This window comes from Eutrigla gurnardus (assembly GCF_963514095.1).
Source record: "Eutrigla gurnardus genome assembly, chromosome: 20".
Taxonomy (NCBI): domain Eukaryota; kingdom Metazoa; phylum Chordata; class Actinopteri; order Perciformes; family Triglidae; genus Eutrigla; species Eutrigla gurnardus.
In genome coordinates this window covers 11,210,378-11,233,510 of record NC_139931.1, presented here as the reverse complement: position 1 = coordinate 11,233,510, position 23,133 = coordinate 11,210,378, and the positions used below count along the sequence as shown (strand labels likewise).

General features: G+C 43.6%; 1 protein-coding gene across 3 annotated transcripts; it reads right to left on the bottom strand.

The window, feature by feature from the left end:
• Positions 1-73: 73 nt before the first annotated feature.
• camsap3 (calmodulin regulated spectrin-associated protein family, member 3) lies at positions 74-22,941 on the bottom strand. 3 transcript variants are annotated; one of them, XM_084037464.1, is made up of 18 exons: positions 22,458-22,941; positions 16,174-16,436; positions 9,309-9,449; positions 9,027-9,113; positions 8,634-8,666; positions 7,716-7,854; positions 7,494-7,633; positions 7,310-7,394; positions 7,157-7,199; positions 7,006-7,061; positions 6,657-6,729; positions 4,450-6,571; positions 4,227-4,351; positions 3,679-3,971; positions 3,469-3,562; positions 2,837-2,955; positions 2,620-2,738; positions 74-2,495 (listed from the first exon to the last, which is right to left on the bottom strand). In XM_084037464.1, exons 1-18 carry the CDS (start codon positions 22,588-22,590, stop codon positions 2,196-2,198), a joined length of 4,365 nt encoding a protein of 1,454 aa, XP_083893590.1. In that variant the 5' UTR covers positions 22,591-22,941; the 3' UTR covers positions 74-2,195. The 3 variants fall into 3 exon arrangements, with proteins under 3 accessions (XP_083893590.1, XP_083893592.1, XP_083893591.1); XM_084037466.1 differs by having other exon boundaries at positions 6,657-6,693; XM_084037465.1 differs by lacking the exon at positions 8,634-8,666.
• Positions 22,942-23,133: the final 192 nt, after the last annotated feature.

Below are 23,133 nucleotides of genomic sequence, written 5' to 3'. Positions count from 1 at the left end.
CAACTGAATCAATTCACAATTCTAATGACAAATGATGCAAATGGGAAAATCAACATGGGAATGACAAAAACATAGATGATGATGATTTTAAAGGTAATTTTTTTTTATTTCTCTGGTCCAGTTGCCAAGGATAGTCAATTTATGAAATTATCATACATAATGTGCTGCACAGATTTGATAACAGAAGAGAAAGAAAACAACATAAATGTTAAGACAACTTCTATGAAATGAATGAGAGACTTACCACCTTAACCAAAAAAAAAAGAAAGACATAGGTAGAAGAACCTGTAACTAAACATTAAATGCACCATCTAATGCAAACCAAATAAATACACCTCGGGGTGATGTGGGATTTCTAGGGGAGAATTGCACAGAATCAAAATATAGTGTTTAACTACCACATACTACTCTTTACAGACACATAAATACAAACATCCAATAAGCACTCCTCCACACTCACGTTAATCACCATTTCACTTAATTGCCGCTCTCAAGATTTTCTTCCTTCACGTCTGAATCTCATTCAAACACATTTGTTGGAGGCAGTCAGTGATTTCAAAGAAGACAGCTGCACCGCAGCAGCTGTCTGTAGTGCTAAAGACTGCAAAGGAGAGGAAGAAGGCCTATTCCCCACAGGTTTTGTGTTGATACTGACCTGATCACAAGCAACTGCAAGGTCAAGTGTTTTCCCTAACAGCACGGACACACTGCCAATAAAAGTGTTTTACATTGGCGTCTTACTTCCCCCTAGTTACACATGATGGAGTCTCTAGAGACTGTGTGAGGAAGATGAGGGCTGTTACAGTCCAGAATGATCCTTCATCAAGAAACCTACTGTTTATATGCAGGGGCATACAAACAGGGAATCACATAATAGGAAACAACTCAAAGCGACCTAAAGGATTTATTCATCCCTAGACAAAGTTTTCAGCAATTTTTCAGTTGTTTGACAATTCTTTTCATTCTCATACACTCATTCTCACCTCAAACATACATCTCACTAATGCTTAAGCAGCAGGCTAGCTTATTCGTAGCTTACAAAGGACTTACTTTTTACAAATCATTGTCAAAAAAAAAAAAAAAAAAATCAAAGTAATCAGCATTCAGTATATATTAAATCCGCATTGATTATCATTTTCACACATAGCTGTATCCAAGTAAGAATAAACATGGCAAGCCCTCCTTCACGTTTCCAGTATTGTTTTTCAAGATAAGCTCAGATAACATTTCAATTCATCACATGTTGAAAATGAGAAAGCAACTTTAAAGGAAAAAGTCACATGAAATTCATTCTTCTTTCAGCTCCCAAAGGCTGAAGCGATTTGTCCAGCAAAAACATGTCAAAATAGTACAAAAAGAAACATCCAGATGTCTACAGCTGAAGGAGTTGGAATGGAGTGGAATGCGCAGACTATGGGAGCATAGGCAGTTTCTAGGTGCGCAAGTCCATTGACAACCACAGTAGCCGCCGCCGCCACCACCAGTGCAGCCCAAAGAGGAACCACCCACTATGCTATTTTCTGGTTATGACCAACCAGTGAAAACACCCTTGAATGGAATGAGTGGTTAGTGTGTGCCCTACATTCATATGAGCAGTGTTACCTGCCATTCATTTTCAGCTAAGATCAGCTATCAGAACTGAGAGCGGAGCCTCTCGTCTCAGTAGACTGGAGAGAGTTTGAGCTCTGGAAGAAGAAGAAAAGGCAGCAAAAAGGGAAAAGCAAGCAGAATTGAGAGGGGCGGGAACTACTCTGGCCCAAAATACTGTGTGGGCAAAGGCAGTGTGGTTGTCCCCACTTTTTCTTACCTAAGAGTTGCAAAAATGACTCCAGGGGCAGGGTAAGGCAAGGCATGAGGAGGCAGGGGAAAGGGGATGCTTTATCCCAACAGAATCAGTGGCATTACATTTTACAATCTAAGTAGACGAGGCAGAGCCAATCAGAAGCCCTCATGAGAGAAATATTACAACTACATTGGCTGAATGAGTAATTGATTGGCAATTTCTCATGGATCTCTGGGTCCAGGTTGATAGCTGGCCATAAGCCTAATCAGTCATGCTAGTCCGCTGCTAGTTAAACTTGGTAATGCACGATCTCAAGTGTCTTGTTGGCCAAAATAGAGGACAATAGGAGTCAAATTGGAGCTGGTTCCCTGAATGGTAACATCTCTACCCATCTTTACCCAGCTCCATGACATTATTTGGGTGTGCCAAGCTTCTTAGGAGTTCCTGGGCGTTTTTGCCAAAAGTGACCAGGGATGGTGAAGGCGTCAACACTCATAGACATAGTTTTGGACGGGATGGCGGTGAACTGCTTGCGGTCAGAGCTGTACTTGTAAATGGACTCAACCATCTCAGGTGTGATGATCCGGGGGCCAATGCCAGTGAGGCGTACCATCTCCTCCGTTTCAGGGTTCATGGTGTAGACTGCTCTAAACTGGCAGCTGGTATCTCTGAAGAGGATGAGGAAGTGGTTGGCTGCACTCACCTCCATTTCCTGAAGGGGGAGATGGAAGACGGGAAAAGAACACACAAGGTGAGTGCAGTAGAGCTCAAAGTCACTTACAGCCCATTAGGGGGGGGACCTCTTTGTTGGACTCTGACACGGCATGATGGCTTACCTCTACAATCTTGTTTTTCTGTGGTTCGTTGACCTTGCCGGCCAGGCAGCAGCGGGTTATAGCATTATGGATGATGAACTTGTTGGACTTAAAGCTAGGCTCTTTATACAGCTTTGGTCCTGCAAGACACAGCGTTTCCAAATGTCATTAAACCAACAATACAATGCTGAAGGGATTCATTTTTATAACCTAGTTTAGTTTGAAACATATCATTGACCTGTATATTCTGGGATTGAGGCAGGGGAGGAAATAGTAGAGCCATTCTCCCAGTCCTTCTCCCCGTTGTGACCGCTTGATCGTCTTGGTGACATTAGCCGGGAGGGAGAGTGTGAGCGGCTATGGAGTAAAAATAGAGTTTAGTGAGGGAAGTCAGACTGTTACAGACCTTGAGGCTGTGTGTGCATGTTATATGTCACATGCACCTTTGCCCCCGACAACACTGATAACAGCTACCACAACACACACACACGCACGCACACACACACACACGCACGCACGCACGCACGCACGCACGCACGCACGCACGCACGCACGCACACGACAGGAGTTCATCTTTGTTCATTTTACTCCACTGAATCATAGTCATTTTCATATAATGATATCAATTTTCTAATATCATATTGCCCAGCTCTATTGTATTATAGGAAGAATGCAAAATATGTTGTTTTTTTGTAAACTTAAAAATCAATCTAGTCCTGCTCTATGTGTAAAGTGTCCTGAGATAACTTCTGTTGTGATATGACAATTGGATTTTTAACATTTATTTGGGATTGAAAAGAATCAGATCAGTGCTTTAGGCTAAATTACGTGGCTCCACTTTATACAAGCCATTGCCACTGTGCAGGTTACCTGGGAGACTTCCTGACAGTCAGGCCTCCAGAGTCATTAGCCATCGATGACAGGTTCATGGTGGAGTGGGAGTATACCTTGCTCAGCCTGGTGCCTAGCATGAGAGAAAAGAAACCATATTGAGAAACCAAATACATGTGTGTGTTTGTGGAGGAAGAAAGCATACAAAAACTGAGACCTGGGAGGGCAAACAATATCAGAGTTATTTACCCATGAAACCCCTGGCAGGGCTTTGAGAGAGGACGGAGTCATCTCTGAACACAGTCTTGGGTCTCTGTTTCTTGACGCCACGAACCGTGGTGGGTTTCTGCCTCAGCACCTTGTCCAAGTCTTCCATAATCTTCAGCTGCTGTCTCCTCTCGTACTCCTGCCGAGTGAAGTCTCCTCTACGCTGAGGAGTCCCCTCGACTGGTGGGGTGCGTGATGCTGGAGGGGTGCCTGGAGTCTGGGGTCTGTCCTCACTCTTATTCCCCCAGCCCTCAATGGTCATCCACTGAGGCTTGCTAAAATCAGAAAGGTGATATGTAAAACTTACAATGTGTGACATTGATATTATAAAATCAATAACTGGAATGACCGCCTCTGCCGACTGTTAAATGTCATCCCTTTATAATTGTATTACACCTTATTACATTTGTGTGAAATTGTAATCAATTCAAAAAAGTCAGAAAAAGTAATTAGTAAAGTATGGAAAATAAAAAGTGTTAACGTAAGATCTTAATTTGCTTATGAATGCCGGTATTTGAAAAGGGTCTCACTTTAATTCTTTTTCTTTTTCCTGCTCAAGTTTGCGTCTTTTCATCTCTTCTGCTCTCTTCTGCTGTTTCTCCAGCAAAGCTGCTCTCCGCTGAGCCATCTCATCTTCGGGTCTCTCCTTGTCATCCTAATAATAAAGACATAAATAAAAAGTCCTGAATGCACTGACTTTACAGGAACAACCTTTTTAGAAAAGCCCAGACCGTAAAAAAACGAGTCTCCTACCTTGAAAAAGAAACCAACCCCTCCTTTCGAATCTGGCTCCATCCTGTCACTCATCGAGTCAGAGAAAGCATCCGGTAATTGATCATCTTCCTCCCCATCCCCTTGCAGAGCAGACAGCGAGATCTCTATCAGGCTACTGCGTTTGCCGTTCAACATCCCTGCAGGGGCATCACTCTCGAAGGAGCACTCTGACGGGGCACCAGAGCTGAAGCCCCCATGTGAAAGCCTTTCCCTGTTCCCCAAAGGACCCTGTGAGGGCCCGGCGTCCAGGTCCATGCTAAATATACTATGATTGTCAATGGAGCCCAAATCTGACATTGTATCATCAGCAGGATGGGGCGTCGGGGTAGGAGTTGGAACAGGGGTCAGTGTCGGCGTAGGGACAGGAGTTGGTCCGGATGAGTGCAACTCCAGGCTGTCAGAATTGCCAAGGGAGAATGAAGACAATGTCTGGTCTTGGGATTGCCAGGGATTGACACGACGAAGGTGGGGAATGCGGTCCACGTTTGTAGGTGCGGTGATCACTCTCGATACGGTTGGAAGCTTAACATCCATGGGACGACTGTGTTGGTGGTGTTTGGGGCTTTTAGGGGGCACCGATTGGGCTCTACGTTGGACCTTAGGGGATTTAGGAGGAGTGGTGTGGTTCAGGATTCTGCGGGATGGCGATGGAGAGGAGGAGGCTGAATTTAAATCTCGTGTGGATTCCCGCGATATGCGTGCAGGGGCTGGGGTGGAGGTTTTCGGGCTAGCTGGAATAACCCAGGATTTGTTGCTTGAACCCACAGGCTTCTTATTGATGAGGTGGTTCTGCTGCTGGGTCAGTCGCTGCATGTCACTCTGCAGAGAGCTAAGAGCTGCAGTCAGCTTGGATACAGCATTGTTATAGTCCCCGAGTGGAGCTGCCATTTTCTCACCGGGAGTCCCAGCGCTCCTCTCTCCTTGTGTACCTGCCTTTTCTTTGGAGTGACTGACCTGTTTGTTGAGCTGAAGCCCTGCTTTGACATTACCGTTATCCTCCACTGAGGGGCGCTGCCTATCTTGCTCCTGCTGCTCTTCCTCTTCCATTCGAGCAAGCCTTTCTTCCAGCGTTAAGCGAGAGAGATCTTCCGTGGAGGAGGTGCTGATCTGGCCATTCCCTCTTTCCCCCTGACCTTCATCATCACACTGCTCCTTCTTTAACTGCAGGAAGGCACTCTTCCCCAGTCTTTGTCGGTGCTTTGCAAAAATACCCTCGATGCGTTTCTTCTGGGCTTCGATGGCCTTGCGCTTTTCTTCGAGCCGAGTTCCAAGCTCAGACATCTCATTATTGAGTTGTGGGCTCTTGCCGGGGCTTTCTTCAGACTTTTGTGCCCACGTGGTCATCTGAGAAGGAGTAGAGGGTTCACTGTCTTTGGGAGAATCCAGAGTCTGTTTCTTTTTGCGTTCTGCAAAGCTGGTCATCTTCACACCACTATCAGACGCCTCTTTGCCATGGCCTCTGGCAGAGTGTGCGCCAGCAGCCGGTGTGGATGGCGTGGACTGCGCCTTAGGCAGGTCTTCTGATGCATCCGAGTCCACACTGCCGTCTCTCAACACCGAGTCATCATCTCGGGAACATTCAGAGGTGTTTCTGGTGCGAGTGGACTCCCTGGATTCTCCCGTGGGCCGGTACATCATTCCTGAGCGTGTAGGGGCAGAGCAGCTGATGGGTGCCATGTTGTTTCTATGTGTAGAACTAGCAGGCTCATCAGGAGAGTGGAGGTAGAAGCCATCAGGAGCACCATCAGGGTGTAAACGAGGCTCCATCTTGCTCTCGTTGTGGATAATTTGGAGAGCCTCTTCGATGGTAGGCAGCTCTCCCGTTTCACTCGCCACAAGGCCGTTCTCCTCTGCTAGCCTTGGAATACCTGGAGTCTGGGTGGCCCAAGAAGCTCTCTGTGGACCGTTGGAGCCGGGGGGGTTGCTCAGCAAATGGCTGAGGTCTTCTGGAGGAGTATAGGGCACCCGGGTCGGGTTTTGGCCTGCTGGGTTGAGTTGGTCTGAGCTCACAGAGCGGGTTATCACAGGGTTGCCCATCACAATGTCCACATCACTGTCCAGGCCAAAAGGAATGCTGAAGGATACTGCTGACAAGGGGCGGCTAGCAAGACAAATAAACAAATGTAAGTACAAAAAAAAAATAAGTGAAATAATGTTTAAAATGGTACTGAATACATGAGTCCTACCTGAGAGGTTTCTTGCTCCATGTCTTTCCAACTCCTTCTATATGAGACATTGAGGTAGACTGAGTCAAAGATCCTAAGTACAATGGGACACACACAGACACGTAAAGGCATGCTCACCACACAGGGATGCACAAATCAAGCAATGCACTGATGAAAAGGGGATAAAAGATGTACAAAAAAGTTTAAAATATCCATAAATTATGAAAACAATACTGTAATACCACACGAAAAACAATTCAAAAGACAAAAAAGGATTAAGGGATAAAGGTGAACCAGATTTTAGAATGATAGAAACATACAAAACACCGTTGCTTGATGTAATGATGACAGGATACTGTCTTAATTTTACCTGACGCAGGAGAGGAGATGGGTAGGAAAGGCTTCTTGAAGATAGAGGGGGAGGTGCTGTAAGGCGGAAAAACAATCTTTCAATCAAGTGCTTCATCCAAAGAATATACCAAACTACCACATAAGCAAAATCACATCCAGAGCTTCTGTACCTGCTACCACTCAAGCTACTTGGTGTTACTGGTGGGGAGCCATCTAACAAAAAAGAAAACCCTAATTAGACTTTGGAACAGACACTCAATGTTATAATCCTACTAGGAAGATGACACATCTTTACACAAGCCCACACAATCTGGCACACTTACCCAATGTGTCCACTGGCTGGACAAATTCTGGCCGTCGTACTTCGAACCAGCTAAGCAGTTCTGCTAGGAAGCTCAGCAAGTTGAGCTAAAGCCATCAGACAGAATAAATCAGGCATTTCAAAGATTATACGTTTGTGAATGTCTCAGTGAGTCGATTAATGATCAGGTGGGTGAATGTGAGCACCTGAAGCTCCTGTGGGGTGTACAGCATGTCCTCCAGTGTCAGGTGACAGCAGCTCTTCAGACAGCTGTCACAGAATTCATGGATGAACTGATGGTTGTACAGGCTGTCTGTGACAGACATGGATTCCTTCATACAAACATCTAACAGGGAGGGGGGAAAGTGTTGTCAACACAACTGAAAACACATTAAATAGTTGTTTGCGGTTACAATGTGCGTTTGTACCTTCAACTCTTAGCAGGCCGGGGCAATAGTAATGTATGACTGCAGCAACAGCACAACCACTGGACAGGTCTTTGACTTCGTTCACCAATGGAAAGATGGGCTTTTGTTTGGACTGTATCTTATCCTTCCTGTAGCGGAGCTAACAAACAACAACAACAACAAACTAAATACTGCATCACAATTCTTAGTTAATGTTTATATGTAACACAATTGACATATTCGTTAATGTTAAAACCAACATCAAAGTCAGGGTTTTTCCAAACATGGGTGGATACTCTAAAGTGAATCCGCATTATGGCACATCACAGAAAATGTTAAAACAAAGACAACAGATATCAGAAAAGAGAACACATCAAGCTCATGCTAACATGAACAAGAGATAGATATGGTGCACAAATGACTGATGCAAAGTAATCAGAGCAGAAAGAAGGAAGGGTTTTTTTCAGGAGAAACTGGGACAAACAAGAGTTTCAGGAGGCAAGAGAGAGAGAGAAAACTGGTTCAGGTACAACAGTTAACCACAGGATATATACAAACAGCTCACTGTCTGCAGGGACCATCTGACTAGAAGCTTGTCTTTGTTAGCCCCCATAGCCATTCACACTCAAACACACACACACGGCTGTTGCACAAAAGACCAGAGGAACTGGTTTTACAAGGCAGTTTCAAGGCCTGCTTGAGTAGCGACTGTGATTCATGCACCACTTGTGTGTCAACAAACAGCGACCCACCCTATTGACGTTTACATGGTGGCGTGCACTTTTAAGCAGAGTCGAATGTGATGCACATTAGCATTCTCACACCAGCATATGGAGAAATAAACACACCTGACCACCAGATATGTGCTGATACATTTGATGAAGACACTGGAGGGATGAAGGGACAGGGGGAAGGAGCAGAGGAAAGGAGGGAACTTACAGGAACAAGTTTCCAGTACCAGCGAGTGGGACACTGTCAGAAAGGAGGCGGGACAGGAAATAGAAAAAGACAAGGAAACGGAAAACAGGAGCACAAGAAGAGGTATTAAGCCTGCAGTGGAAAAAACTAGACAAAACTGGAGAAAGGGTTGTGATGAGGGGACTTTCTCAAAATGACAAGACAAACAAGCAACGATGCTACCCTTAGTCTCACCAATACGTGTACGCATGTAGAGTGGGCAAGGCCTACAAGTTAAGCAACAATGTGAGCTTATGCACAGTACTTTGGGTGCCTTTTTATAGCACTGAGTGCATAATCCTCAACAGATTACCATGTGTGTGGTTCTACTGATGTGTGACAAGAAATATGTTGGATGTGTAATGCAATACTTACAGAGGGCTGAACAGGTTGGGGCTCTGTAATGGCCTGAGATGTTTCATTCTGGGCTCCCTCTGCACGTTCTCTTAACTTCTGGTTCAACTGAGAACATGCCAAGGAGACAAAATGGTTAACACACATAACACAGATTTATAGTATGCTGTGCGTTGCCACCTTTTTAAGATACATTGCTTTAAATAATTGCAGCATCCTTATTTCTGTAGCTAAACAGACATTGGTTTAACAGAGTTTTTAGGAAGATAAACAAGCATCGTTTCTCTCTGGCTTGCTCCTCACCCCATTAACCCAATGAAGCAGAGCAACATCCCAGCTGGAGGCTCCACCCAGTAGCTCGGCAGAAGCACACGTCTTCACCGCAGCCACCGTCTCCATGGCTCCCATGGTCATCAGGGCATCCATCACTGCCAGGTGAGCACTCTGCAACAATTACATGGGAGAAGGAAGAGGAACTGTCAGATGGAGGACCATTCGCAGCGAGGGCCAGGGAGCCCAGACAGCATCAATCAATTACAGCCAATACAATTATGCCGGACACAGACATTTTTACTACTCTAGCAGGGGCCCTTGTTACTGCAGAGCAGATAACCCTACTCTAACGGCTGCAGCGTGACCACTATTTACCAGCAGCATCCTCCAGAGGGCACCAGAGGCCCTGCTGTGAGTCAGCAGAAACAAGTGTTTTCAAAAAGCAAACACATCAGTAGATGTGGGTGAACTTTGGACCTGTGTTTGAACAATCATTAAGTCATTAAATAAGCAATGGATTTGTTATATGATAACATGCCAGGACTTTTCCCAGGACTGTCATTCCTCAGCTGCTTTACCTTTATTTGCCTTCTTTTTAGTGTGCTTCCCATCCCTTCAGTAGAGAGGAAATATTGCTGTATGACTCATGGGCAACAGGCTACAGGATAAAATGAGATCACCAGGAAGCACAACGATTAATTCATCCGTAAGACACAGGTGCTCCATGTCTTTCCTGCATTTTTAGTGTATGAATGTGTTGTTGTCAAATGGATATAAAATCTAATCAAGATATTGTTGTTTTTTTTATGCAGCATTACTTCAACTCAAATAGTTGGATCTGCACATAAAACAATGATCTCAGTCACTTCCGAACACTGACACCCACAGCGTATCGGACATAAGTGTATTTCCTTAAACCCGAGAAACCCTTATAGAGCCCTTTCTAATGGCTGGAGCCCATTAAAATGGACCACTAACAATATCAGCTCAGTTAGAGAGAGCGCCTTAACTCTATAAACCTGTTAGCTCATTAGAAGTTGTGCTCGGTTTGTGCCACAGGTCAACAACCAACAGTTCTTTATGCATCTGAGCTCCACACTGTAAATGGACCCGATATTGAATCATATGAACTGCACTGGATTAAGGATTAGACAATAATTTAAATAAAATATAAATTTGCATCAGGTCGGATGAAAACAGCAGCAACAAAAATAACTCCCCGGACAAATATGTAAAAAAAAAAAAATCAGCTTTGACTATGTTGGAAAACCGAGCATCAATGTGAAAACAACATGTAAACACAGATAGTGTTGGCCTATAAATTAATTCACAGGTTCATGCACAATCAAACAATCCTGTCATTTTCACAGTAGTTTCACACAATAATCACAGTAGCTGGTAAATAAAGACTGAAGGGGGAATGAATAGCCTGTGAGTTTATTTTATAAACAACTCTGTATCAATATATGTTAATGCATGATGCTTCTATTTTTGTCTCCCCTATCTGTATTAATCTTTGCTGCCATCAAACAGCAGTACTGGGGCCCCTCTGTCAGGGCAGCAAGCTTCTTGTTATAATAATCCATTCTCACCAACAGAGAGGACAGGCAGGTAGCAAACAACACATTCCTGTCATGGGACCACTCCTTCAATCTCCAACCTTCAGTTTTGAGCCTAATCTGTGCAAATCAGTGCCTGTTCCCTTTTACTACTTACAAATTCCACTTTAGAGGCCAGACATTCTTTCTCTAACCTCTTATGTTGCCCTAGATGGAGGCTGGTGGCAGTCCAGCTGCGTGCATGAGCCCTGTCTGCATGTCTGCCTACTCAACCCTGATGTAAAGTGCTGACCTGGCCAGACCCGGTGCTGTGGCAGGCAGGGCTATGCCAGCAAAGGCTTGTCAGATAGCATTGGGTCAAGCTCTCTGGACGTGCTGCAGCCAGTGACTGCTGGTCTGCCCTCCCACCACAGTTGTGGAGGGCTGCTGCTTGTGTGTCTCTGACATGACCTGTCTTTTCAGTGGAATCCTCTGCAGTATAGAAGGGGTCTGCTATAGGGACTAGGGCTTCTCAGAGCTAGCCACAGTTTGACTGAATTACAGCACTATTACCTAGCAGGGATGATAACTTAAACAAGTTAGGAATTGACACATATTCAATAAGATCATATGATCAAGGTTGAAATAACAATCTTGAGCAAATGTAAGTGACTGTTCTGCATTTGTGAATAGTTGTGTCTGATTCAAACATTAGAAAGACTCCATCAGTCAATATAATACAGTTAAGATCAACACTATTGGAAACTACAACCTCAATTATAAACAACATAGAGCGACTAATAACTGAGTCGATCAAATCATCATCATCATCGTCATCTCTGTCAAGGTAGAATTTATGGCTGAGCTGTTGTATTGGATTGCATGCATTTTATGATGATAAATGAGTGTATTATCAATTCTAAAAAAAATACTTGTTACTCATAAATATTGTGACATTAATTCCAGCCATTTTTAACCTCAGTTTTTTAGGCCTCAGAACTCTGCTAAATTGTGTCAGTAGCTGTGTTTCAAACACTCAAAGTGATTTATGGTAGTCCCATATTTTTGCATTTGTAATCATAGATTGAAGCTATTGTCAGAGTGTGAAAGGAGATGGGATGACAGAGGGGGAAAAAAGGAAATGAACAAGAACGAATGACAGAACCGGTGAAAGTAGCCAACCCTGTTGTCATGCTGTACAATAGCTATTCAGATAAGAGAGTAGAGGATGATTCATGACAAAAAAGCGCAGAATGAAACGGGAAGAAGGGGGGTTTGCCAGTGGATTGGACCCAGGAGAGCCCGCTAAGCTAAATCACAAGTCTCTCTAATGAGAGGGGGGAAAAGGAGCAACTCATGAACACCCAGCATAGAGCCTGCCAGATCACCATAACAACCAATCAGCTGACCCACAATGCATCGCAACACAAGCCTGACCGCAGCATTGCTCCGTGCCCCTGGCTTAGCACCGGCTCTCTGATCTGAAACATTGACACAACAGTTAGCACCCCTCAAACCGATGCAACAGAGAGAGGGAGAGGAAAAAATAATACAACCTCAAAACGAAGTCTTAATGCCTCTATTTGGCGAACTTGTTGCATAATCGTGTTGATAAAGTCAAAGAAAGACGGCAAAAGCATCTTGTGGCCCATTAAGCGAGATTATGATGAAGGCAAAATCTGATTATGTCTGAAATATGACTTAACCCCATCCCCCTTCCCTGCCTGGTGCCCACCAGGCAGACAAACAGGGGGATCAGCCAGGTCTGGGGCCCAGTGGGGGATTTATGACAGGAGGTTCTCTCAAAGCACATGGTTATATCCACACTGATATGTGTACTTACTGTTTGCTTAACCATAGATTTACACCAAACATGTTCAACATACATAAGTTTAATTACTACTCCACATTAGCTTCTCATCAGCGAAGGTCCAAAGCAGAACAAATGGTGTAAGATGATGGTTAGTACTTCTGATAGTCTGCCACTTCTAGCTTCATCTAAGCTCCTGACTTATGCTCACTTGACCAGAAACCTGCCAACACAGCAGTATGATTTAAGAGTCTAAGTGTTAGTGCCTATCCAAAATCAACAGAGGACCAGGAAGAGGGTTAGCTGCATTATAGCTACATGACTTACTTTGTCACTGTGGGAACAAATTTCTCTACCCAGTCTCTAGTGGAACCAATATCAGCATGTTTAAAAATGGATAATTATGACTGTATTTTACCGTCTCAACCAATATTAAATGTAACAAATTAGTTTGATGTTGTGAGACATGTTAGGTGCAGTGGTGGTCATCTCTTGCATGTCATCCAATCGTGGATGATGACGTTCAGTCTGCATGGCAGATTATCTTTAATCTGGGCTGGGCCACCACCAGAAGGACAGTTACCAGTAGAACACACACACACACACACACACAGAGCAAATAGGGGACGAAGGCAGCCACTGCTGAGCCCTAAGGATGTGCCATCTACAAAGCTTTCCTTTCATGATAACTGGCCTGTAAAGGCACTGATGCTAGCTGGGGTTTGCAGGAGCAGTGCCTGTGACTGTTTCATGGATCTTCAATACATATCGATGTGTTCAATTAACAAAGTCAATGAATTTACCTACATTTTCTTAAGGGGTTAAAAGATATTAAAGTGTTTGTGTCAATGATATAACTCATAGAATTTCTAAAATGATCTATTATTATCATAGTTATTATTATCCATGTACCCAGATGTGTCCAGCATGTATGGGTTTACAAGACACCACATCTTAATATAAAATCCAGAATGACAAGCGCAAAATTATACATTTTGCATTTTTCACATTTTAAGCTAAATTAAAAGGTTTAAAATAGAGTAACAATATCATGCAAACAATCATAAGCAAATAAACGTGGCTTCATTTCTGAGCTTCGTCTGTCAAAATAATTAATTTTAGACCTGCACTTCTCATTGCCTACAATTGAGAGGAAATTGGTACTCCTTTCCCACTTGACCCAGATAACACAGCTCACACCATTTTCTTATTCAATATTTTTTAATCTAACTATTAACTAAGGACTTTCAAAGTCTGCAAGTTGGGACAAACAACAAAACCTTTAGCATAAGCGTACAGTTAGGTCAAGATAATAATAACTGTAGGACAATATATTATTAGGTGAGCTATGATGTGTCTGGTTTTGCCCTACTTTGATCATAGAGCCAACTGTGTAGTGTTCTAGAGTGGGTCATTGGTGCTCTACACTGATAGTGGTGCAGCAACCCAAGCCAGAAGCAGCCCCTTTATAGGTTGCAGTAAGACTATATCCCTGGATTTATAATGAGGCAAACTTGAAAATGATCAGCAATGAACATCAAATTTGTCATGTGTATCATGTATCGCATGTAAGTGAAAAATCATCAATAGGGTATAGCTTGGCAGGTTAACAGGCAGTCGTGTTAACATGTCAGCAACAAGCATGACTCAACGTACTTTTTATGTTCATGCACTATATGTTATCCTCTTATTTGACATGGGTGTGTGAAGCTTTAATATACAGCAGTGCTGCAGTAGATTGCTGCTGCTCCAAATCCGTTTGTTGGCCAAGACCCACATCGATGCTCCATCCTTCTAATGCTGCTGCAGCATGACCCACTTTATTTGCTTGCCACACTGTAGCTACAGTGCCAGTCGGCGACATACACGCTCAGAGAGCAGGGGCCGGGGCCAAGCAGCGACTGGAATGCTCACATACCAGAGCAGGAAACAGCAAATGTAGCATTAAGAGTAGCAGCCAAAATAAGAGTTTAATGGTTAGGATTTACAGGCGAGATGGTCCATGGTCTGGCCTGGAAGCATCAAGCACAACGGAGAGGCACGCAAACAGATAAATGAATGTGCAAACAAATCACAGCATCATAACCTACTGCCAATAACGCAGGGGCTGTAATGATGAAAATGTAGTCATAATTACATAAGACTACAATTTTTCCATTGAATTCCTTGTTGGTTCCATGGTGTAAAATTGCACATCTGTCAGTGCATGTGGTTATTGTCAAACTCCTTCAAGAGCAAGGACCTTACACATCAGACCATGCAACATGCTTAAGGCCGGTGATAGATTTTAGCAAACACACCACTGCAGGGCTGAATTGTTCATTCACTGCATTCATTAGATGAAGCTATAACCCAATATTACATTTACCAACATCCAAATTCTCATACCAACAGTCTCAACTACTAATGGTCACACACTTTCTATGATATTCAGTTTAGAGATTGTCACAGATGCACACACACTTTTTCAAGCATGCAATTAAGCTAATCATCACAACAGCAGTGCAGTGAGTAGACAGCAGCTTTTACCTAACAACAACACTATCCATACAGATACCGGGAGACATAAACACAGCAGCCTGTATATGCGTGAACAAAGGTGGCAGGGGAGTCGTATGCTACTTTTTCAGGAAGATATAATAATATATTATTCATATTCTGTATAGTAAACTTGTAGTTTTTGTAGGAATACTTTAAAATTGAGTTACAGTGAGTTGTCTTTGTGTCGATGGAAGCAAAGGCGTGAATGTTCCATTAAACCTAAAAGTGTGCCGCTTCTTTCATGTTTTCTGGCTTAAGAATTCAGGATGATATTTTGTTTTGTATGCTAAAGAAAGAGAGAGAGAGAGAGAGAGAGAGAGAGAGAGAGAGAGAGAGAGAGAGAGAGAGAGAGAGAGAGAGAGAGAGAGAGAGAGAGAGAGAGAGAGACAGACAGAGACAGAGAGAGAGAGAGAGAGTCATTGTCAAAGGCTAAGAGGACAGACCAGTTTCTCTTGATTTAACTGGTAGGCGAGCCCACAGTATTCTCTCAACGCAGACTCTTGAATTTCACCAGAACTGTTTCGCATTGTTCTACACTGGAACTTCTATTGAAGCTGGACTCTCCCTCCTTCTCACACCCTGACATTTAAGTAGTCATCCCTTGTGTCACATCATGACTGCCCTTGTCCTAGCAGCTGGATCCACTCATCCTCTGGGATCAGCTGGGGGCAGCATGTGGGGGATGGGGGTCGAATGAATGAGTGGGGTCTTTTTGAAGTCCTTTAATCCCCACAATCAAAGCATAAACAAGCCCCTAAATCAACAACCAAGCCCACTCGACCCCTGATTTTCAAAATACTCCTGGATAGCAGAGCATCCGGTTCCACTGGAGGAAACACTCACTCCTTAAAGTGGTAAACATAAACATAAAGAAGTTTATACCCAAACAGCATGACCTTTCCTTGACTCAATCCATTCAGGCCACAGCAAACAACATTGCATGCCACACTGGTCTGTTTTCATCACCAATGCATTTACTGTTCCCATAATCAAACCATAACATTACCATTTTGATGGGTTTATGTCGGAGGTCTGCATCAGTCACTGGTGCGTCCTGGTCTTTGGAGACGATGCCTTTCTGAGTGAGGAGCTGCAGCAGGGCAACGTTGTCTTTGGGCTGTGCCTCAGCCCCCGTGCCCCCCAGTAACAGGCTGTAGGTCCGGCAGTAGAGCTCCGAGGACTGCAGGAGGCGTGTGACTGGTGGTTTAAGGTGCTCCTGCTCATACTGGTCACAGTAGAAGGGGTCACGCAGCTCAGCAGGGACATGCTCTACCAAGAGACAAAACAGATGGACAGACATACAGTTAGACACGTTCATGGAGCAGTAGTTTCTCCTGGAGAGCTGGTTGAAAAATGTAACAATATATTGAGGGAGATGTATTAAATAGGAAGAAGTTGTGAATGTTCTGAGGATGTTCTACTGTTGCTGGTGTGGAAACCTGCTTTCTGCCAGGTTTGACGGCCGATGAAGACATCTGGTGTATTACCTAGAGCCATAATCATACGAGTGAGTAGAGCAGAGCAAGCATCAAGGTCAGTGGGGCATGATGAGCTCAGGAGGTTGGCATCTGCAGATTACAAGATGCTCTGCCATTCGTTTCTCCCCTCTTTTTAAATCCCTTGCTTCAGTGAAAATTACTCATCACAAAGATGATGTTAATCTGCAGAAATAAGCAACCAGATCAAAATCTACATAACTCAAAACTGTCAAAAGCAAATGAGAAAAACTATCTCAACGGTGTAGTAAGGCAATGTCGCCCTCACTATTAATGACTCATATTGGTCTTTCCGTCAATAACATCACAGCAAACATTATCCTGTGAAACTGGTTTCTCTGCATCCAGACCAAACCAGCAGCAAACCTGTGTCTCTGTGTGCAAACAGACTGGAATACGTGTCATAGGGCCTTGGGGGGGGAAAAGGTTGACACGCTGAAATTTCAAGCATTGCCTGCAATGAGTAGGGGAAACTTAGGAGTGCCTACAACTGTGTCTCACAGAAAAGAAAGGGCTTATTACAAGGGAGGTGTCACTATCTTGTTGTGTCATTATACAGTTGTGTAATGGATCCACTGACATAAGCCAACTAAACAAAATGCCCAGTTGCCCAGAAGTTAGACAATGCCCCGTTCCCAATCACTCTCACTCTATGATGACTAGTTGTCAGACACTATGTGTCGGCCATGCCACATGGGTCACTTTGTTGTCAATATATGCTCCTGTGTGCCAGAACTACAGTGCTCACTTAACTGCCGTAAACACTGGTACACTCACTATAATGTACACCTTTAGACTTAGGTCCATATATTTACATAATACATACACGTATAAAAGAAGTACAAAAAAACTTCTACAGAATGCAAAACAGGATGCAAATGCCCCAACTCAGTGAGATGAGACAGAGACAGAGAGAGAGAGAGACACAGAGACAGAGAGAGACACAGAGAGAGAGAGAGAGAGAGAGAGAGAGAGAGAGAGAGAGAGAGAGAGAGAGAGAGAGAGAGAGAGACAGAGAGATATGAGCATGCTTTCCCTATGAGGTTGTCTGGCCATGATATTGTGCTTCACACGTGTCACAGAAACAAACGGAGTACAAACTCAATACACAATTTTCCAAAAATGTACAGTGAGATGCTGATGTTGACATCAATAGTATATGTTGATTAGGAACGGGAGCTTGTGTGCATAAACTGGAGCAACAGCCTCTCTGTCACTTTTACAGGTCAGGAGGTCAATGTTATCCATTAACTCACAATTCTAAGTAAGAAGGCAAAAGTCAAATGTGTGCAAAGTTTATTAACACGTTACTTAATTATGATGCGTTAGCTGTGTCGATCTCAAGATTGGTCTCAAGACCACTTGATGAACCACTTGTCTTGCAATCAATCGCATTTTCACTCGGTCTTGCCTCGGCCTCAGACAAAGACGACGCAGAATTATATTTCAAGATCGGTCAAGGTCACAGTTGCAGGAATATCACTGAATCTTATTTGCATAGTTTAATTTATGTGTTGACATCATAACTGTGATTGCTCATAGAAAACACAGAATCATCTAAATTCCTCTTTGATGTTAAGATTGATGGAGCTTGCCATCGTGGCTGTAGTCAGCTCGGCTGTGTTTAGCTCCTATCTGTCCTGACCTGCATTGCTTGATTGCCTGCTGATAACAGCAGCCATGTGTCCTTCTGCTTCAATGACTGATTGAAGTAGCGTGCTGGTCATGTCACAGACATTACCACACGTGGCTGACAGTAATCAACAAACAAAGAGCAACATGAACATATCCAAGCAAAGATGGTTGACATCAACCAGTTTAAACCAAGTTGGCTCCCTTTTTTGGGGGGGAGAGACCAATCATCCCTTCTTACTTTACATTTAACTGGGACTATTTCAAGAAAGTTGTCACAGGAAGAGTGAACATTTAGTCACGCCCCCTATGAATAACATGGTACCAGTTTGTAAAACCTGCTGGATTTGACCATCTTAACTGTAAGGCTGCTTCTTGGAACCCTACAGGAACTCCGACACAGATTAAATAATTCATGGGTGATCAGATATGCAGAAGTGTGCGAGGTAAGCACATCACCCCCACATCACATTTAGGCATCCGTGCATGCATAACCTACCCAATCAAAAATTCCATTTGTTGACAGTTCTTACTATGCCACTTCTGGAGAACATTCAACAAAATAAATAACTCTTGATAATGCTGTTGGATGTGACTTCTAAATCCTCCTTGGAGAAATGAGCTATAAACACCCTCATCACGTGGTGGAACGGATCAAACAGATGATAATTCACCAAATACAACAAAGCAGGTTCTGTTGCCACAAAAACTAGAAGTAATGAGCAGGGCTGAGTTAACACATTAACCTGCACGTGGCCACTCATTGTGAGTGAAATGTCAATGCCAACGTAAACACTGGAGCTTAGACGTCTCAGACAACACTGGAAGAGATTACCATTAGATCTGTCTACGTGTTAAGACTGTATTATTCCATTGACAATGATACCGTTGCCTAATTTCAGCATAGTTCAGAAGCCAGCAGGAAAACAAACAATGATGCGTTTTAACAGATTTATGTCAGCTACTGGCTTGAAGAAATATCTTAAATCATCAAGGAACTTCAATTTATCTAACTATTCATGTGTTCCATTGCCTTGGTCAGTCGCAGTGGAACTGAGAAACCTGTTCATTCACAGGTCCACTTCCCACAAATATGCCATCCCTAACAGCACTGTCATCTCAGACAGTCCTCTTGCATAACATTAGTAACAGCAGCTTGAGCGTGCATTAAAAGGTTAGTGTACACAGAATACACATCCTATAGACAGAGAGTGATTACATTATGAATGCCGGGAGACTAGCCGTCGGATGACAGAGGGATAAGGTGTGCAGGATGCATTCATCTTCCCCATGCAGAAGTGTCCACAAGATAAGACACCAACCAGATCGTTCTATACTGTTCTGATGCTTATTCCCTGTCTTACAATATTGTATCACATTATCCTGAAACACACAGCAAATCCTATCATGGGGTTTACCCAAGTCTTGAAGAGTTTCATAACGTAAAACAATAGTAAGAGTAAACACAAATGGCAAGACAACATCCTCCTCAGGTCCTTGTCCCTTGTTGACTCACCATAGTTACAAAGACTGGGAGAGGATGAGTAATCATTCCAATAGGATTTTAGTGTGATCTAAGCTGCTTTGTAGCTAGGTGGAGCTAACATGGAAAAGAAACATGTTTTGAGACGTGCAGGTACATGGTGGGTTTGGTTTCACTGCTATAAACAGAAATCAGCAGTAGATAAGACACAGATGACCATGTTTCATAAGTGGCATTTAAGCTGTTTACAGACTAATTAAAAAACACACAAATGTCTAAATAGCATGGACTAAAGAGGAAAAGGAGGAAGGAAAACAGAATGTGCGTATATCTTCCCTTTACACATTTCCATTTATATGACTGCTACCAAACCTACAAACTGGTGAATCAAGAGTTTCTGCTCTCATTCCAATGTAATAGTACAAGGTCATTTGAGTCACCCTTTAAAAGATTAAGTTGTTACAACAACAACATTTCATCCTTGACAAACCACTTTTCCTGCACCTTGGATGGATGTTAAAGGGCATTTAAGGCTTTACAAAAGATCATTAAACATTGTCGCAGTATCTCAGTACTTAGCAGCCAAACCAAGTCTTAAAAGGGCATTAAGTCTAATAAAGTAAATGTGGAAAATATGGAAAGATGTATAACTGAAAGGTTTATTGTACTTTTATGTTTATGAAATTACAGTTATTATGAAAGTCCAAACATAATGTTACTGGGTGGATCAAACAGTATAGGGAACACGGTGTGCTGTGTATAGAGCAAGGCATTGTGGGGATGATCTCCGTTCCTCTCATAAAGGATGCTTCTTTGTTTCCTTGACTAAAGAATTTGGGAAAATAATTGCAGCAGCTCCTTTTTTTAGCATTTAGAGAAACCGTGAAGCTAACACTGTTGTAAATTATTTTACATATTTTTTTTTACAAATTCTTTGTCGATGTCTGACTACACTGTCGGTTTAATGGTGGTAAAGATGAAGCTCACAATCTTGTAGGAACTTTTTTTAAACTGCGTACTTGTTTTCCAAGCCATGCCAAAAAAGCAGCTTTCAGATTACAATGATTGCACATGGAGTACTTTTAGGGTGATTTATAAGCCTGGAGATCATAATTGATTTAGTTTGTTTACATCATTACAACCTTACAAGCTACTGTCTTTCATTGTATCATTCCTCTATCTGGAGATGTACAGTGCAGCTCATGTGAAAGACCATTTTGTACTGCAAAGACTCAGAGATTAAAATGTTGCCTATTGTCATCATTAAGTTAATTGACCTGAAAGAGCCGAGGACCAGATGATCCGGTCTGGCTTCTGTTGTCCTACCCAGCTGAGTTTTTTGAAAAGGGACTTGATGATGTCATCTTGGTTGCAGAAAACTAGACAATCAAGTTGATTAAGACAAAACTACACGTCAGCGGTCCTCATATTCCTGTATCTCAGCCCGGAGAGTGACTTTGACCAGAGGGCGTGGTTGAGAGTGTGTTAAACAGAGCACACGAGGCTGCAGCAGCCTATAGTGCCAGACCCAAGGCCTGCTGGGATTGTGTAACACACAACTCATGTTGTTAAAGTAAAACAGAGTTCAACTCGCACGTCATTCCAGCTGAAACTGAGTCTGTGATTAAGATGAGAAGATGATGAGAATGTTTTATTTTGTCTTTTGTCTTGTGTTGTGTTTTGTAAGGACACCTTGTCCAAAGTTATCATTAGACTGCTGTGTGTACTTGAAATTAATGTTGGTGAAATGAATGGAGCGTTCACCAAACAGGCCTGTTTTTGGTGTCTTCTTAGTGAGGCCTAATCTTTCCCAGATATGGCTTTTTAAACAAAGAGACTTGTTATCACCTCAGGGTCAAAAGCTGGCACTGTTTTAAGCCTCGTCTCAAGAAACCTGGGGCAAAACTATGTCTTATGATCCACCCAACCAAATTATTTTTTCTTCTTAGGTGGGTGTGTTTTGCATTAGTGACTTGGATGGTTTCATCACAAGCGTCTCTTTGAGTTGTGTTGATTGAGGAGAACTGGAAGAAATCCCCAGACGAAATTGCTATGGCATTTCAGTCTCCTCACCCAGTGAACAATGAGCTATATCACGCAGTTATTTGATCCGGATTGTGAATTGCAGAGGAAACTGGTGTTCACATGGGCCACTCTGAGGTCTGAGAGGACGGCAGGCTGCTGGTAACCCATCATCTACGCCCCGTGTGTGCTGTATGCGCCTGTGTAACCGGATTAAAAACATACCCAGTAGCCTGCAATTTGTGACTGAAGCCTGACGGCCAGAAATACGAGAAAATGGGTTAGCGTGATAAGGCCTTGGGAGGAGGCCCGTTTCTCTGACACACACACAAACACGCGCGCGCACACCGGCACGCACGCACGCACACATAGCCTACCTATAAAACGTGACCACACATTGAGTGAGAACAAATGACATGTGTCAGAGTCACAAAAATGCGCACCGTGCACGGTCCCCCTTTCATATGCTGCTCTTTGTGCCGAAAATCGCTGAGCTAATGCACACACACAGTCCAGTCCCCCTACATGCATGTGCTTTCCGATACACTGCTGAACAGAATGTAAATATTGCTGGTCGACAAAAGGATGGTGGTCTTTACACGACCTCTTGAAATAATATTAGAGCTCAGCAGGCCCGCAGCCTGAACCAGGACCTACCTGCACTGCCGTAGGACTTTCCCAACAGCCACCCGACACTTGCGCATATTTTTGCCTTAGTACAGTCATACAGATCCAATGGCTTTATGTCTGGGACCACAAAAGTCTTCCTCATGGTAGGGGAGTCCACCATAGCGAGTCTGTAAAAACAAAAAACGTGAAGCGGTGCTGGCCAAAAAAACAAACGCTACGAGCCAGTATAAAAGTGTTCAAACAATCATTATTTTAGCTGACTATTCCCCACGACCGGGGACTGGGAATACGGATGAGGGAAGAGGTTTTTGTCGGGGAAATATCCGCCCCGGAGCTGCTTCCAGGCCAGATAATGTCCCTTCTGGCGGCTTAAACCCCGTCAGAGCGTGCCTTACGCCCAAGCAAAGACCCGATCCGCCGGGTTGTTACAGAAAAACGGCGTATTCCCCTCGTTTTTGCCCCTCTTCGTCCGCATTGCTGTGTAGTCAGTTCACTGTGCGCAGCTCCACTGAGAGCCCCGCCGATGACCGACTACCAGGTGCTCCGCACTGGCGTCCCCGCCGTCCAATAGGAAAGGAGCTATAGGAAAGGGGGCGGGACATCCCTGTGTGAACACAGACAGCAGGTGGAGGTGCAGTGTGACTTTTGCTACAGGTTCACACACACACACACACACACACGCACACACACACACACACACACA

Coding starts and splice junctions, on each gene's coding strand:
- camsap3 (XM_084037464.1), bottom strand. CDS start 22,590: ATGGTGGACTCCCCTACCATGAGGAAGACTTTTGTGGTCCCAGACATA. Junction 16,437..22,457: donor AAAGTCCTACGGCAGTGCAG/GTAGGTCCTGGT, acceptor GTCTCTTGGTAG/AGCATGTCCCTGCTGAGCTG. Junction 7,634..7,715: donor CGGCCTGCTAAGAGTTGAAG/GTACAAACGCAC, acceptor CCTCCCTGTTAG/ATGTTTGTATGAAGGAATCC.